At 39.5% G+C, this 17781-nt stretch overlaps 1 protein-coding gene across 5 annotated transcripts; it reads left to right on the plus strand.

Annotated features, from left to right (window-relative positions):
• Nucleotides 1-4995: 4995 nt before the first annotated feature.
• zgc:172270 (uncharacterized protein LOC100136849 homolog) lies at nt 4996-17018 on the plus strand. 5 transcript variants are annotated; one of them, XM_046383514.1, is made up of 7 exons: nt 5050-5190; nt 5848-5922; nt 7156-7557; nt 7728-7915; nt 11484-13374; nt 14366-15350; nt 16371-17018. In XM_046383514.1, exons 3-5 carry the CDS (start codon nt 7342-7344, stop codon nt 11632-11634), a joined length of 555 nt encoding a protein of 184 aa, XP_046239470.1. In that variant the 5' UTR covers nt 5050-5190; nt 5848-5922; nt 7156-7341; the 3' UTR covers nt 11635-13374; nt 14366-15350; nt 16371-17018. The 5 variants fall into 5 exon arrangements, with proteins under 5 accessions (XP_046239465.1, XP_046239466.1, XP_046239468.1 ...); XM_046383513.1 differs by having other exon boundaries at nt 5169-5244; XM_046383509.1 differs by lacking the exon at nt 5848-5922 and having other exon boundaries at nt 4996-5244.
• The last annotated feature ends 763 nt before the right edge of the window (nt 17019-17781 follow it).

The raw sequence follows: 17781 nt of genomic DNA on the forward strand, positions 1-17781 counted from the left end.
TGAGGTGCTCTTGAGCTATAACCCGAGGTAAGTGACTTTAGATGAGTCTGCCAGTTAAATTCTCTAACGTATAAAAGTGAAGAGCATCAACATTAAACATTAAAAGAAGAAATCAGCACCAGTAACGTGCCACCTGCATGTGCACGTTTTCTGCGTATGTTTGACATTTTTTTTTGCAGACGAGCTTTGACTCTCTGGGTCCTAACTCCTGTGTGGCCTGTGATTCCACTCGGTGACTAAGACTGAGCCTAGTTAACACATGATTATATAAGTAGAAAATGCCATTTCATAACGGCTGAAGTGACTGTGGCTAATACCCTCTTAATATGTGTGCACATCAACAACAATTAATTTATATTTCCATACATTTATCTATGACCTACTTGTCATATACTGTTCACATAATATTATGTCTATATCTTGTAAAACTGATCATTAATATTATACACAGATCAATCAATCACTGTAGACAGATGATGTGATGAAATGTGAATGTTGTGTCCGTGGTGACTATTTGAGGGAGTATGTGGCTCTCCCACACAGATTAGAGGGATAGACACGACATAGAAAAGCTGTGACAAATTGTGACCAGCTATGTAAACACCATTTAGGGGTACAAACAAATCAGTAAACAGATTCAGTGTGTAGAAAATAACAGCTGCTTGGTTGCAATAGCACTGATGCTACCTGTCAGTGTGAAGGGAGAAATAACAATAAGAGGAGTGACAACTGTATAAAACTTAATTTATAGGCAGGCGAAAAGACATCTCCCACGCACACACATGCACACACACAAACCAAAATGCAAAAAGACGAGATAAAGTAATTTATAGACATCTAAATATGTTGAAAGCAAGATAACATTGTGCCATTTTATGGTTCCTGGTGCTGCAGAGTACCAACGCACCTCTGATAACAGTACAGCTAAGTACTGTTATCAGAGCCAACATAATAAAATACAGCAGTGTGCAATTATGATTTAACACTTGCATTGAGGTTTGCTGTGCATGAACTTCCTGTACACATACAGTTACAACAAATCTGTACCTTCTACCACATCACTGTGGAAAAGTTAGAGTAAAATGTGATGACAGTGTGCTGCAGCAGAATCATAAAGAAGATACGTTATTGTTTTTCTAACCTTTTCTAACAAAAGGTGACTTTAATAAACTTAGTGGAGGTAATAACGGAGGCAGGCAACCAACACAAAATAACTGAAGGTTCAGCAATAAGTAATCCCATTGAGAGTGGTCCAGAAGGCAACCCAAGTTCATGAGGAGCGAAAGAGGGAAAGCGGGAAAGATGAAGATAAGAAATCTCTAAACCAAAAAAATAAATCATGATGAGTTTTTAGTTACCAATCATTTGAGCATGAAATACTGTAAAACAGTTCAATACAGTTCAAAGAACTGACTGCCTGTTTCATCACCCAGCTTCCAAAATGATTCAGACTAATGAATATTTAAGCCTCAGCAGCCTTCATAAGTTGCTAATTAAACTGGAGGACCTTCCACCTCAATGGTGGCTTTTATTAAATCAAGACAATCACATCAACTGTGCATCTCTTTTGCAAAGCACATTCAATATAGATCAAACACAAGCCCGCTCTCTATAGAAAATGAAAATTTGTGCCTTGAGCTAAGCAGAGTGTGGTTTGTTATTTAGCTGTACTTAATCTGAAAAGACTTCATGTTCCTCCTTGTCCTGTCTGTTTACTTTAAACACGATGAGCTTTTCCGTTGATGTACAGACGATGCTGTACAGCGATAATGAGAGAACCACTCCTGAAGAATCAAAGGATAAAGTCTGATTGATGGGACTGTCTGACATGCAAACCACATTATTTCATCAGACCTTACCTCAAACAGTAACAGAGAGTTTCCTCAGAACTGCACGCACAAGCGTTACATGACAGCTGCTGAACCGTCTTCATTGAGCTCAGCACATCCTCATGTTGAGCGTACTCGGGTTTTCATAAACTATTTAAAGGCTTAGTGCATAGAATTTAGGAAGGTCTATTGGCAGAAATTTAATATAGTATTAACAAGTATATTTTCACTAGTGTATATCCATCTAATAATAATTGATGTATTTTTGTTACATAAGAATGAACGATAACTACATAAAAAGGGTGAGATATGGTGTTCAGTTGGTTGCAATTTACAGCCTTACCACTAGATGCCACTAAATCCTACACACTGGACCTTTAAGGTAACAAAGGTAACAAAATCCAACTATCAACATCTATGCCACAACACCTCAAAAATTTACATGTCATATCTTGTTTGTCTAATATGTACAAAAAAGGTAAAAATGATACATTGTGGTTTTATGGACGGTTGTGTGCCAGATTATACAGGAAGTAACTGTACCCTGCCAAAAAATGGTCAAAAGATGAGTTTCTTCCTGTTTCTAGTCTTTATGCTGAGCTAAGCTAAACATCTGCTTCATGTTTAACAGACTGTTCAATCAATTTTTTCAACTCTCAACAAGGAAGTAAGTGCGCTTATTTCCCTGAAATGGTGAACTATTAATTATTCTAGAAGTTTGCGGTGGTGTCTGTATCTGCAAAGACCATCCCCTCTGCCTGTTATTTTCTTATTATTTTGCTGTTCTCAGGACATTCTGGGCATCAACAATAGTGGAGAAAAATAGCTGATTGCTGAGTTTCATTACCAGGATGTCAGATGCTGGTGTTTTGGGTTAGTAATAATTTAACAACCTGGGACTGAGACTCAACAATCAAATATCTTTTTCCAGAGATGCTTAATAGTGTGTTTACAAGCAACAACCAACAAGTCTTGCATATTCTGCCTTTAACATTTAGTTATGAATAATTTGTGTTTTGTGGAAGGGAAGTAAGCAGACCTATTATATGACCCCGCAAAGCTTTGAATCCTTAGCTAATTGTTTTTTGCTTTTGGTTATTTTTTTGCCATTTGATAATTAAGGAAGAGCCAGAATCAGAAGTCTTAGATAGTAGAGAGGGATTTTTAAAATACATACAGTATATATAATTTTAGCTTGAACACTTTGTTAACCAAACATTAGGAGACAAATTGTAATAAAAAAAATACATAAATTCACATAGAATAGAGTGAGAATCCAGTGCTAAAAAGCAAATGTTTTCCCCAAAGCACTGAATTAGTGATTACATTGCCTAGACTAGACATGGCAAATAATCAGTCTGACCTATTGTACTGAAAACAGCTGGACTGGCAGGTGCTGAGCAGGAACACTGTCTGACATCCCTCATGCCCTGCAGTAAGCTGCTGCTGTTGGGAACAGAAGGTACAAACTGTGGCTGGAGTTAAACCATGGCACGCGTTAAAACAAACCTACATTTCCTCCTCCACTGTCATACTGTGCATACAATATATATCTTAGGGTCTGGGCTCTAAGGCTGCAGTTCTCAACTCTAACTGATGCCTATACATAACACCAAACGCACGTACAAAAAAGAGACAACATATAATCTCATTACAAAAGTTATAAAATGCATTTACAAATACACACTGCATGTATATTTTGAAGTTCCATCATACAGTTCAGATCTGGATTACTGTTACATTATGCTTTCATGCTGAGGCCATCTTGGGTTCTAACGTGTTAAAGGCCTGAAAACCTTGTGAATCAGCTTATAATAGAGCAACGGGGTCATACATAAACATAACATTTTCTGTCAAACCTCAATCACTTTCAGTTTCATCACAAGAGATTTTCTGTTTGTTTTGTTTGGACGTTTCTTGCTAGTTAGAAGTTGGAGGGATTAAACTGAGAAAAGCCGATGTCATGTACTTCTGTGCACCGATCAAGATTTAGCCAAATTCTGACAAGCCAATCAAATTTGATCAAATCTGATGAAACAGATAAGCTGAGTTAAACTCTCAAAATACCTGTTGTTTGGAGTAATTATAAGAACTAAAGGGTACAAGAGCAAAAAAATGTATCTTTGTCTTTTTTTTCCTTCTTTCTCTTTTCCTCCTTCTCTTACTTACCTACAGGAACACACACAGTCACACTCAAACTGTCCGCTGACCTCACCTGTGCAGCTGCCCCTGACACAAACAAACCCCATCTGTTGAGGTGTGCAGTCCATTAGCATACCGTCGTCTCCGGCACAGACACAGGAAGCTCTCTATCATCTATACACTGTGTTCTCTCTCTGTCTTCACCTAACAGCCATGCAGATGTTGCATTGGTGATTGTAGCTCAGTAGCTAAGTTATGCTTAACTCTGAGCAGATGTACAGTTTGTTGAATTCATAGTACTTACATGGTACTTTTTTATGTGCTGTAATTGTTCAACCTTTTTGATTAAGAAGAAGAAGAAGAATCAACTTTTATTGGCAGTATATATGTATTTTTACATACACACATACTGAATTTGACTAGTGCATTTATGTTTATCCCATCCTTAGTTGAACACACACATGCAACACCCAGCAAATTACATGCAGTTAAACACACACAGGAGCAGTGGGCAGCATCAAGCGCCCGGGGAGCATATTGGGGGGTTAAGTGCCTTGCTCATGGGCACATCAGCCAGCTAATAAAGGGGGGGGGGGGGGGATTTTTTCACATTAATCACTCCACCACACCCAAATTTTTCCTGCCCGTCCGGTGGGGGGAATCGAACCGGTGACCCTCCGATCACAAGCCGCTTCTCCAACCTCTAGGCCACGGCTGATTAGAAAACAATTCCACTTTATCTGCAGCAATAATTTGCCTGTAGTGCACATTATGGACAGGATGGGTAGTGTAAGGTGAGGACATTTCTATACGAGGCACTTTGTATATTTAGATTATCACATTGCCAGCTGTCATTCTTTGGTGAAGATGATGATGAGAGCTGTATGAGATGGTCTCATGATGAAGGTCTGGTGGGTAGCTGAGAAGAGTCTGATAAGGGCTAACTGTGTGGATTCATGGCTGATCTATTAATAGCAGTGAGGACGATTGGTTAATGGGTCCAAAGGTTGAGGGAGGTGAAAGGGTTTTTCTTAAAAGCATGTTGCGAAACATTTTACACCAGACTGAGTGCAGAGACCTGAGAACGCTCTTCATAGTATCTGGGCCCAGAGGAGGATATTGTGATAACACGCAATATCCCTCCTGTTTCTTCTACATTGTGACTGATGCTGTTGGTGAACTGGAAAGAGCGAACCAGGGCAGTAATGCACAGCCACAGGTGAACAAATGGCTGGTTTCTGTAAGGGACAGGATGAAAAATATCAGAAACTGGGTAGGGAATCATTTTTTCATTGTGCTAAGAAGATACCACTTTAAATTACTGTGGATAGCAGGAGAAATTTAAACATTTTCTCATCCCAAAGTTAGGTCTTACATAATTCTTTGTGAGGACAATTGATGCCTCTCTACCCATATATTATTATATCATCAATGTCAGCTAGAAACTAATTATGTGAAACAGAATAGATTCAGAATAGATTTTTATTGTCAGCGATTGAACATTACATATACAAAATACTTTCAGAGATTGTAATATTTTTCTCCAGCCTACAGTAGCTCTTACCTTCACTTTGTTCAAGTTGAAAGTGACAGATCTTAGTTCTTAGCTGACTGGGATACTTGGTAAACAGAAAGTTTTGCAATGGCTAATTCTGGTTATAGTGTTCAATTTGGGTGCAATGGGAAAATTATTCTCCCATTAAAGTTTTAAGTACAGTATTTCAAATTCTTTGTACACTGTTAGTTATTAATGTAAAAGTGAGTTGTCACAATCTCAGTCCCAGTAAGGAGATCAGGGTTGTATGTGTCAGTCGTTACATGTGATTCTTTAAGATTAAAATTAATCTGACTTGCACACTGATTGTTGCTGTGTTAGTGTTGCACACAGCACATCTGATTTCTTTGAAGAAGAGACTTTCCTTTACAGTCCACATGGAGGCAGTATTATCTTGTAAGTCAATCTCTCTTCTGACACATTTCTCATAACTAAAAATGAGACTTGGGAATGAATATCTGTACCACTATTAATTAGGTTGGAATATCACATGAGGTGCACTCTAAAGATTTGCTTAACTCTACCTTTGCTCTTATGCTTGTAGACTTGTCTCATGTTAAAAAAATGGTACTAAATAGCACTAAAAGCGGTTCTTTTGCTGGTAATCCCAGGGGAAACCTCTTTTGGTACTATATAAAACCTATGTTTATATTTTTGAATATATGTAATGTATATATTCGTCAAATGGTGTTACACAGAACTACTGGAAGTGGAAGATAGCACTGTATTGCTTCAAGAAACTAGTCACAGGGAAACCTCTTTTTGGTGCTATACAGACAGCCTTGTACTGTCAAGCCTCCTATTAGCTTATGTTCAAGCATATAGCCAATCACTGTCTTACCTTTCTCTCATCCACCTCCTCAGAATTTAAACTGCGACTTACATACAGCGTAATCACACTGACCACATACTAGATTGCCCAAAGTAATGTGACTGTGATCTGTGAATCTCCTCAGATCCATACAGTAAAAATTACAGATCTGTGCTAGTTAACATTCAGCGTTGTAAGTCATACATCACTTGACCAACAAATACAAGAATGATGTTTCCAACAAAATAAACAAAATGAATGTGCAGTGCAAGCTTTAAAAATGCATATAAGAACAACTATTTTTATATTTAACATCTTCACATCAAGCACGAGGAGAAAACAGCCAGATAATAATAAGCAATCTCTCATCACCTCATTATCTAGCAGTGCAATGTAGTGGTGCCACCAGAGCAGAGAAGATTAACCAGCTCATCATAGCTCCAGTCTAGCTTTGTGGAAGGAGTAAGCATAAACAAGATGATGTACAGACTACCAGCGTGGTGACCAACAGCTACAAGAGCAGAGAAGACATTTTAAAATAAGAACCATAGGGGGTTTAACTGCTTCTTTGTATGGCATGGTGCTACATAGCACCTCAACCACCTTAAAAAGCTGCTGAGGAATCAGTGAGGAACCACACAGGGTTTAAAAGCTTCTAACTATGGCAGCAGGGACTATGTAACACCTCAACCACAGCAAAGAACCACTGAAAACCAATAAAGAACCCTTTCTCTGTGTAGGGTGTATCAGGGTATACAGAGCAATCTCCATGCTTAGAGTATTTATATCCCCACCCTATCCTTCCTATCCTCCCACAGCACAGGAAAACGATCTTCACTTGGACCATCTGCAAATACCATCCAGGGCACTGTAATGTTCCCAATATAACCGCACTGCACAGACAGCTGAGGGGTCCAGTCAGCAGCCTCAGTGTGATCTGTAAGGGAAGTGAGAGACAATCTGCTCTCTGGATTGTGTTTTCTTCATATGTTTGGATTGACATCATGATGAAAGAAGATTCAGAGGGAGTGGAGATTGACTTGGGGGACTCCAGTGACCCTGATGAATTTGACAATGGGGAGGAACCTCAGATGCTTTGGAAGGCTCCTCCTGCTTTGGAAGAAGAGGAAAATATTCACACATCTACACTAGTGGAAATCAGTGATACCAAGCCTCTGATTAATGTCAGAGACCCTCGAGGTATCAATGACTGCCTCAAGGTATTGCATTCTCATGCAGTGACTCTATTGAAGTTTGGTTTTTGGATCATTTGTCACATGTGTATATATATTATTATTCATTATTTATGAAAGTGAATCAAATCCAACAAGAACTTGATTTAACAGTTCAGCTTTGTGGCATCAGAACCACTTTCTCTTGGTTTATCCAGGTGACATTTGAGGATGTGATTGCTGAGCCTGTGTCAGTGCGCAGTGGGGACAGAGTGTGGATCTGGAGTAATGCCCTGTTTGAGGTGTCAAGGGTTTGGATCTACAGGATAGTCTCAGTGCTTCTGGCTGTTCCTGTGTCAATTATCTCTGGTCTCCTCTTTGCCATCCTCAGCTGCTTTCACATCTGGTAGGTTTACATCATTCCTTCGTGCACTCATTAAGGGGACAGTGTAAAACATTTTCTCATTTAATTCAATTTTCATCTGTGGAATTTGTGCCCCAGTAACATATGGAAAGGGAAATTTTTTTTGTGGTGCTCTCATCCTCTAAACAACTCACATCTGTGCAAGAATCTTGTGAAGCATAGTGATGCTTTGGACGTTTTGATGTATTCATGTGCTGCACAACAATGCCTGACACTGGCCAGTAACCAGATATGCCGGCTAATGTACACTCGTTCCATGCTTAGTTTCCAGCTTTAGACAATTCTTCTAAAGGTATGCCACTATGTTACAAAAATTATCCATCATCATAACATTTGGGATAATTTCTCAGAATATCTATTCAAAAAATAGCAGACATTTCGTCTGTGCCGAGATTTCAACCTGCCACTTGTCCTGGCAACTGACTGCCATTAGGTACTGAGATGAGATCCTCAGACCCCTTGTGAGACCATTTCATTCATTCAACTATGTAAAGAACAAAGTATTTAATAAGAATATTTCATTCATTCAGATCTAGGATGTGTTATTTGAAAATAGATAATTATATTTAAATTGAAAAAAAAAAAACATTTTCTACACTTATTTTTAATTTGAGTACAATGTAGTATTTCAAAATTGAAATTTCAGCTTTCAAGTTCAAATCTTTTTTTCAAATGAATGAAACTTTTGACCCTGATTTGGTGCCATGCAAGGACAAATGAGAATGTCATTGTTTTGCAGGTATTTGGTCCAAAACTAAAGTACTGGACAAATTGAAATTTTGAAATGATGATGACAAATGCATAACCAAAATAATTAGGATTTTATCTGTCATCATGATTATTACTACAAAATATTGTGTGAGATATTTTCGAGTCTATGTGAAAAATTTGACCTACTGTGGCATTAGAGATGAAGTCATTAGTGTTCACTGATATATCTGTACCAATAATATGTCCAATACTAAAAACAAAAAATGACAACCTGCCAGTGGTAGGGCTCCAGGCGGCAGGCATTAGGTCCCATTTTTTAGCTATTTTTGGGGAAATTTATAGTAATATTTTAACTGGGAATACCACTGTGACTTGCAAATATAACCCACATTTTTTTGCTTGTTTGTTTTTTGTTTTTGTTATCTTTTTTTAAATCATCCCCATCATATATACAAACCCTGCTCCTGGGGTTTCACAGGATGTGAAACAATAGAGCAGTGTTTCCCCACACCTACCTTTGCCATGGTAGGCTGAAAAAGCACAAAAGAAAACTAAACTTTCGATTGTCTCAACCACTTCCTCAAGTGGTTGTTAATGCTGCTCAACAAGTTTCTCTACCCATGATCCACCACTCTTTGCCCTGATTCTGGAGATAGTTGATCGTTAAGTGTCATTTCCAGATGATCAAACACAGATGATAATCTGATGATGTGCTATTATGTTTTATAGGAAAAAGGGCACTAAGTGAAGCTGTATTTTAAGAGACAGTGACAAATGTACTTTCTTCCAATTTTACATTTATAGTTCAGTTTACAAGAAGATCTATTCAGCCTGTGAAACCAGTCATACAGTGTCTTCTGTTGGAAACTTTAAGAAGTTTAGAAACAACATGTGGGCCTTTACCAGACAGCAAAGATCTAATGAAATACCCATACACTATCCATAATTCGGAGCTAGACCCATACCAGGGATTAAATCTTAACCTCTGCTGCTGATTTTGTCCATGTTTGTCTACATTTGTCTCTCCAAAATGAAGACCATAGCAATGAAAAGAGGTTAAAGAGGATTTTTGTTTTGAGAAGAATGATTTGGAAAGTTATGGTCAATCAGTATACACACCATATTGCCAAAGTATTCAAATTCAAATAATTGAATTCAGGTGTTCCAATCACTTCCATGGCCACTGGTGTATAAAATCAAGCACCTAGGCATGCAGACTGCTTCTACATACATTTGTGAAAGAGAGCTCAGTGAATTCCAGCGTGGTACTGTGATAGGAAGCCACCGGTGCAACAAGTCCAGTTGTGAAATTTCCTAGCGACTAAATATTCCACAGTCAACTGTCAGTGGTATTATAACAAAGTGGAAGCGATTGGGAATGACAGCAACTCAGCCACGAACTGGTAGGCCACGTAAAATGACAGAGCAGGGTCAGCAGATGCTGAGGCGCAAAGGTCGCCCACTTTCTGCAGAGGCAATCGTTACAGACCTCCAAACTTCATGTGGCCTTCAAATTAGCTCAAGAACAGTGCATAGAGAGCCTCATGGAATGGGTTTCCATGGCCGAGCAGCTGCATCTAAGCCATACATCACCAAGTGCAATGCAAAGCGTCGGATGCAGTGGTGTAAAGCACGCCACCACTGGACTCTAGAGCAGTGGAGACACGTTCTCTGGAGTGATGAATCACGCTTCTCCATCTGGCAATCTGATGAATGACTTTGGGTTTGGCGGTTCCCAGGAGAACGGTACTTGTCTGACTGCATTGTGCCAAGTGTGAAGTTTGGTGGAGGGGGATTATGGTGTGGGGCTGTTTTTCAGGAGCTGGGCTTGGCCCATTAGTTCCAGTGAAAGGAACTCTGAATGCTTCAGCATATCAAGAGATTTTGGACAATTCCATGCTCCCAATGGTATTTGTGGGAACAGTTTGGGGATGGAACCTTCCTGCTCCAACATGACATCTGGACATCTGAACCAGTGCATAAAGCAAGGTCCATAAAGACGTGTATGAGCGAGTTTGGTGTGGAAAAACTTGACTGGCATGCACAGATTCCTGACCTCAACCCGACAGAACACCTTTGGGATAAATTAGAGCGAAGACTGCGAGGCCTTCTTGTCCAACATCAGTGTCTGACCTCACAAATGCGCTTCTGGAAGAATAGTCAAAAATTGCCATAAACACACTCCTAAAGCTTGTGGAAAGCCTTCCCAGAGAAGTTGAAATTGTTATAGCTGCAAAGGGGGCCGATGTCATATTAAACCCTATGGATTAAGAATGGGATGTCACTTAAGTTCATATGCGTGTAAAGGACTGACTGTGTGTATTATCAGTAATACTAACAGGTTTGATTTTAAAGGAACAATAATGGAACAATGTCCATCCATCCATTTTCTATACCGCTTATCCATCAGGGTCGCCGGGGAGCTGGAGCCTATTAATGGAACAATGTGATAAATTAAATTATTTTTTCATTTTTTCTAAAATGAGTGTAAATGTCAGTTTGTCATTATGCTACACTGACAAATTTATAGAAGTGAAAGTCTGTTTAAGGACAAGGTGTGGAAAAGAGGAAATGTGAAAAACAAGATGGGTTCATATCCTGTTTCAACTCAAAGTTAAGAAATGCTAAAACCGTAAAAATTTGAAATCCCATAGTTTTGGGGACTGCCCTGGTGTCTGGTCTAAAAGACTTTCTGTCAGTTGTCTGTCCACAGTACTTTAGAAGAGACGTCAAAGCCAATGTAAAAACTTAACAAATATAACTGAACCTGGTTGCAAATGTCTTTCTTTTGGTATATTTTGGATGATCTTTGTGATTTTTATGTTTCTTTCTATGACAGGATGATTGGCCCTTGTGTCCAGTGTATCTTTATTGGCACTCGCTGGCTGCAGAGCCTGTGGAGCATTGTTCTGAGCATCATTGTGCGTCCCTTCCTCTTGAGTGCTGGGAGGTGCTGTGGAGGATTCAGCATCCACCTGGCCAAAGAATGAGACTCACACATCCACAGCGGGATTGTTCATTATGTGCACAAGTGCACTGGTGTTCGGGAGGACTGTGCTGTTCTTTAATATTTTATTAAAAATAAAATGTTTATAATTAATTTTTTTTCAACATGGCATTGCCCAGAGTTCACTGTATACTGGTCCTTTTTATTGACTATATAAGGCTTTTAACATCCATCCATCCATCCATTTTCTATACCACTTATCTGTCAGGATCGCGGGGGAGCTGGAGCCTATCCCAGCTGACTACGGGCAAGAGACTAGGGCTGTTGAGCCATGTATCCCCGACTCTCAGCAGTGATGATTTCTTAACTTTCTTCACTAATATGATTGTGAACATCAGAGCGAGAATTGGCAGTAATACTCCACCAAATAGAGCTTCTCTTATAGCAACCTCCACACCTAAAGCATGCTTGGACAGCTTCTCCCCCATTCACCTCTCGGAGTAAACTTCAGTCATTACCTCATCCAAGTCATCTACATGTTTACTTGACCCGGTCTAAAAAGACTGCTTAAGGATGTCTTTCCCTTAGTTAACATTTCTATACTGAACCAGATCAGTCTCTCTGTAGTCACAGGTTATGTACCACAGGCCTTTAAGGTGGCTGTCATCAAGCCACTATTAAAGAAACCTTGACCCAGATGTATTAGTTAATTACAGACCTATATCCAACTACTTCCATACATCTCCAAGATCCTCGAGAAGGTTGTCCTAGAGCAGCTACATCTACATCTCCATTCTGATGAACTTTTTGAAGCTTTCCAATCTTTTCCAATCTTTAGAGAACACCATGATACTGAAACAGCACTGATAAAAGTTTCTAAAGACCTTCTCCTAGCATCTGATAGAGGTGTTGTCTCCATACTTGTACTTCTAGATCTCAGTGCTGCTCTACACTCTCTCCACATTTAAGTCCAGGCTAAAAACATTTCTCTATGATAGAGCTTTTAGTTAGGGCTGGCTCAGGTAACTCTTCTCCTCTCCTCTCCTTCTACACATTTGCTATTCTGTCTTTATCTGTTATACTGTGTAGTCTGGCCTTGGTGTCTCACACTCTCTCTGTGTCTTCACAGATTTCTCCAGAGCTGTCGTCCCTGCTCATCCACCAACATGCTGCTCCTTCCTGCTTTCCCTGTTTACGGTCCATACTGCCCACCAGGAGCTGCCTCCATCAGCTCTCCGCTGAATGAAAATTCCCTGTCAGTCCCCTATTTCATGTTGTTAACATCCATGTACAACATCCATTGCACCTCTGCACGTCCTGGGCGAGGGATCCCTCCTCTGTTGCTCACCCTGAGGTTTCTCCCATTTTTTCCCTGTTGAAGGTTTTTTCTGGGAGTTTTCCTTAGTCGATGTGAGGGTCTAAAGGCAGAGGATGTTGCTATGATGTTATGTAAAGCCCTGTGGCACAAACTGCTTTTATGATAATAGTAATAATCTATACAAATAAAATTGTCTTGTTTTGTCTTGTCTGAAATGAAGTAAGAGCCTACTTCCCTCTTTGTGGCTATGATTGCAGCCACACACTCGGGCTTTCTTGGCCTGTCTGGCTTCATTATCTCAGTTTCAACTTGAACTTGAACCTGCTCCTTTAGTCAGAGAGCAACACCATGGCTGAAGTTAATGAGGAGGAGCCGTCAATCAGGGGAGAGGGGAGAGAGAGCCACACAACTGAGATTGAGCTGAATGACAGAGACCCCAAGCAAATCCACAGCGATGTGATCAAGGTGCAAATTTTTGCGAATTATTTACGTATATTTCTTTATTATCACAGAAGTGAATGAATTTGAAGTAGCCTATAAATTTAAAATGTACATTTGAACATTTGCCACAGACTGTAAACTACTACACTTTTGCTAAAATTTGGATAAAACACACAAAATTTTTGGCTTTCAGATAAGATGAATATGCTGTTGTTTTCATTTATAGATCTCAAGTGGTTTATGTTTGAATTTTACTGTAAATTTCTGGAAGTTTACCCCAAAACAGAAACATATGTTTTTCCTTTTACCGGTAGTGCTATTTATCCATCCCGATTGTTCTGATGTGAGATGTAAAATTTGGAGATATTGGCTGTAGAGATGTCTGCTTTCTTTCTCATACAATGGAGCAATTTTCATTCTATACCACCATCATCCACACATTTGCAAGAGTTGAACCCACTACAGCTCACCCAAGGAGGGTGCCAATAATGTTTACATTCCGTCCAGTCACGAGCATGAACCTCTTGTCTGTGAGTAGATGCACGTTTGCTTTTGTGTATTGTTACAGTGTTGTTGAGCTAAAAGAAAATACTTCCTACATGAAACTGCTCACAACAAGATCTGTGGATTATCTTGCTCAATCATTTCTGGGAAGAGAAATCGCTGTAGAGTTTTTTTAATGTTTTGGCATTTTGAGTACCACAAGCAGAGTGTCATCAGCCATTTCTACAGTATATATCTCCAAATCTCAGCAACTCACACAGAGACAATCTAGATGAATAAATAGTACCAAATGTAAAGAGAAAAATATGTATTTTGAGTTTAGGTGTGACCAACAGAACAACCTAATTTCTGTAGACAGTTAGTTTGGTCTGTGTATGTATGTGGTAATGCATGGCTGGATACTTCCTGGTGTCAGTGGGACAATATGTTGTTTTGTGATTTGTGTGAACTGACTCTTTAAGCCTATAAAACCAAGCACAGTAAATAAATTAACCCTCTCTGTATTCTTCAGGTTAACTTTGAAGATGTGATTGCAGAGCCTGATGGCATACACAGTCTGGCTTTGGTGTGGAAATTCAGCTACGAGGCCTTCACAAAGTCAAAGAAGTATATTTATTGCAGCCTGACAGCCATCCTTGGTGTCCCTTTGTCTCTGATCTGGGGCTTACTGTTTGCTTCTCTGTCATTCTTGAACTTTTGGGTTGTTATGCCCTGCATTAAGTGTGTTCAGTTTCAGTTCTACTGTCTGATTCGGCCCTTATTGCTGGCCTTAAAGGTTGTCATTATCCCAATCTTTGTGGCAATGGGAAAAGTAGCTAGTCAGCTGAAAAATGTTTTACCTAAGCGGGCATAAGTGCTGTACAGCTGCTTTATTCAGGCATTAAGGCCAGCTTCTGGACTTCTTAAAAACTTTTAGAAGATCCGTGAAAGATCTGAAAACAAAGAAAAGTTGCAGGTTCCTGCTCCCTGTGAGCGTTGCTCTAAATCACAGTGTTTTGCTTGATAACTAGACAGATTATGTGAAATTACAAAACTTGTAAAACACACCCAATATACAAAGAATGTACTTGTATCTGGTCTTGACACTGAAATTTTCTGTATGTTGAGTATAAACAGTTGGCCTTGAATTGTACAGCAAAAGAAACAGAGCAGAAAAGATGATGATGTTATGTAAAGTCCTGTGAGATAAACTGCTTGTAAAAATGGACTATACAAAGAAAGTTGTCTTGTCTTGTCTTGTCTTGTCTTGTCTGAAATGCAACAAGAGCCACTTCCCTCTTTGTGGCTATGGCTGCAGCCACACACTCGGGCTCTCTTGGCCTGTCTGGCTTCATTATCTCAGCTTCAGCTTGAACTTGAACCTGCTGCTTTAGTCAGAGAGCAACACCATGGATGAAATTAACGAGGAGGAGCCATTACTCAGGAGAGAGAGCCACACAACTGAGATTGAGCTGAACGACAGAGACCCCAAGCAAATCCACAGCGATGTGATCAAGGTGCAAATTTTTACAAATTATTTACGTATATTTCTTTATTATCACAGAAGTGAATGAATTTGAAGTAGCCTATAAATTTAAAATGTACATTTGATCATTTGCCACAGACTGTAAACTACTACATCTTTGCTAAAATTTAGGTAAAACACATACAATTTTTGGCTTTCAGATAAGATGAATATGCTGTTGTTTTCATTTATAGATCTCAAGTGTTTTATGTTTGAATTTTACTGTAAATTTCTGGAAGTTTACCCCAAAACAGAAACATATGTTTTTCCTTTTACCGGTAGTGCTATTTATCCATCCCGATTGTTCTGATGTGAGATGTAAAATTTGGAGATATTGGCTGTAGAGATGTCTGCTTTCTTTCTCATACAATGGAGCAATTTTCATTCTATACCACCATCATCCACACATTTGCAAGAGTTGAACCCACTACAGCTCACCCAAGGAGGGTGCCAATAATGTTTACATTCCGCCCAGTCACGAGCATGAACCTCTTGTCTGTGAGTAGATGCACGTTTGCTTTTGTGTATTGTTACAGTGTCGTTCAGCTAAAAGAAAATACTTTCGATGTGAAACTGCTCACAACAAGGTCTGTGGATTATCTTGCTCAATCATTTCTGGGAAGAGAAATCGCTGTACAGTTTTTTTTAAATGTTTTGGCATTTTGAGTACCACAAGCAGAGTGTCATCAGCCTCCAGTGTATTTAAGACAAGGTAAACATTTCTACAGTATATATCTCCAAATCTCAGCAACTCACACAGAGACAATCTAGATGAATAAATAGTACCAAATGTAAAGAGAAAAAATATGTATTTTGAGTTTTGGTGTGACCAACAGAACAACCTAATTTCTGTAGACAGTTAGTTTGGTCTGTGTATGTATGTGGTAATGCATGGCTGGATACTTCCTGGTGTCAGTGGGACAATATGTTGTTTTGTAATTTGTGTGAACTGACCCTTTAAGCCTATATAACCAAGCACAGTAAATAAATTAACCTTCTCTGTATTCTTCAGGTTAACTTTGAAGATGTGATTGCAGAGCCTGATGGCATACACAGTCTGGCTTTGGTGTGGAAATTCAGCTACAAGACCTTCACAAAGTCAAAGAAGTATATTTATTGCAGCCTGACAGCCATCCTTGGTGTCCCTTTGTCTCTGATCTGGGGCTTCCTGTTTGCTTCTCTGTCATTCTTGAACTTTTGGGTTGTTATGCCCTGCATTAAGTGTGTTCAGTTTCAGTTCTACTGTCTGATTCGGCCCTTATTGCTGGCCTTAAAGGTTGTCATTATCCCAATCTTTGTGGCAATGGGAAAAGTAGCTAGTCAGCTGAAAAATGTTTTACCTAAGCGGGCATAAGTGCTGTACAGCTGCTTTATTCAGGAATTAAGGCCAGCTTCTGGACTTCTTAAAAACTTTTAGAAGATCCGCGAAAGATCTGAAAACAAAGAAAAGCTGCAGGTTTATCAGGTGCTAGCCATCAGCCACTAATGTTTATATATATATTTTTTTTACATTTTTAGTGCTTAAGCTCAAGAAACAACAATGTACTACAACTGCTAAGATCTAATTTCAAAGTTTTGTCACTGATTTCAATTATATGAGCTGTATCTTTAACAGAGGAAATCAAAATTAAAGCTATGGATTAAAGTTTGTTTAACTGAACAATTAACCACCTGGGACACTGGTTCATTGCTGTATTGAGACCAGAGATTAGAAAACACATTCAAATACACAGTGTGGGCTGGGACACCACCCGCAGAATGGATGACATTGAGAGACAGAGCATTCATGCTGAAATACTTCTGAAAGGGAAATAAATCAAAAGAAACTAAGGACGAGCAGATGACAGCCAAACTGCAGACGCCAGAGTTGTCAGCTCTCCTATAAAGAGGATGCGGACGAGGCAGGGGATGTGAGTGAGACAGAGGCAGCCCTGGGTTCCCCAGCGGGTTATAGGCAAATGCTCCAGCGACCACGAAATCTGTTACAAATGTGGCAAGGCAGGACACTGGTCTAGAGACTGTCCAAAGAAAAGGCAGCCGGCAGACCTGCAGGCTGACTGACACAAGGTGGGGTCGAGGAAGGGAACAGCTTAGCAGTGGAGCAACTTGGGGCCTTCGGTAAGAAGTGATAATAAATTGTGTGATTGACAACCGAAAGGCTAATATACTGTACAGTCCACAAGGTAATGTACACAAAAGAATTTTCTCTGTGACATGTCACACAACAAGAGGTGTACACCAATGTCCACGACATCATGAAACACTTTATATCGACCAGGATAAAACTCATCCAAATTTAGACATTCCACACACGCTATGAGCTACCAGCAAATATGGTGTAGGGGAGATGAACAATGATGATTTTCAACCATGCAAACTTCAATATCATCAATCATGCTCTTAAACCTGAGGCTATTGCAGGC

The sequence above is a fragment of the Scatophagus argus genome, chromosome 3, assembly GCF_020382885.2.
Source record: "Scatophagus argus isolate fScaArg1 chromosome 3, fScaArg1.pri, whole genome shotgun sequence".
Classification (NCBI taxonomy): Eukaryota; Metazoa; Chordata; class Actinopteri; family Scatophagidae; genus Scatophagus; species Scatophagus argus.

Bases quoted from the DNA above. Each gene is read 5' to 3' on its own strand.
- zgc:172270 (XM_046383509.1), top strand. From the start codon at position 5,011: ATGTTGCGAAACATTTTACACCAGACTGAGTGCAGAGACCTGAGAACG. The intron at 5,245-7,155 runs GTAGGGAATCAT...ATCCTCCCACAG, and splicing joins TGAAAAATATCAGAAACTGG to CACAGGAAAACGATCTTCAC. The intron at 7,558-7,727 runs GTATTGCATTCT...TGGTTTATCCAG, and splicing joins GTATCAATGACTGCCTCAAG to GTGACATTTGAGGATGTGAT.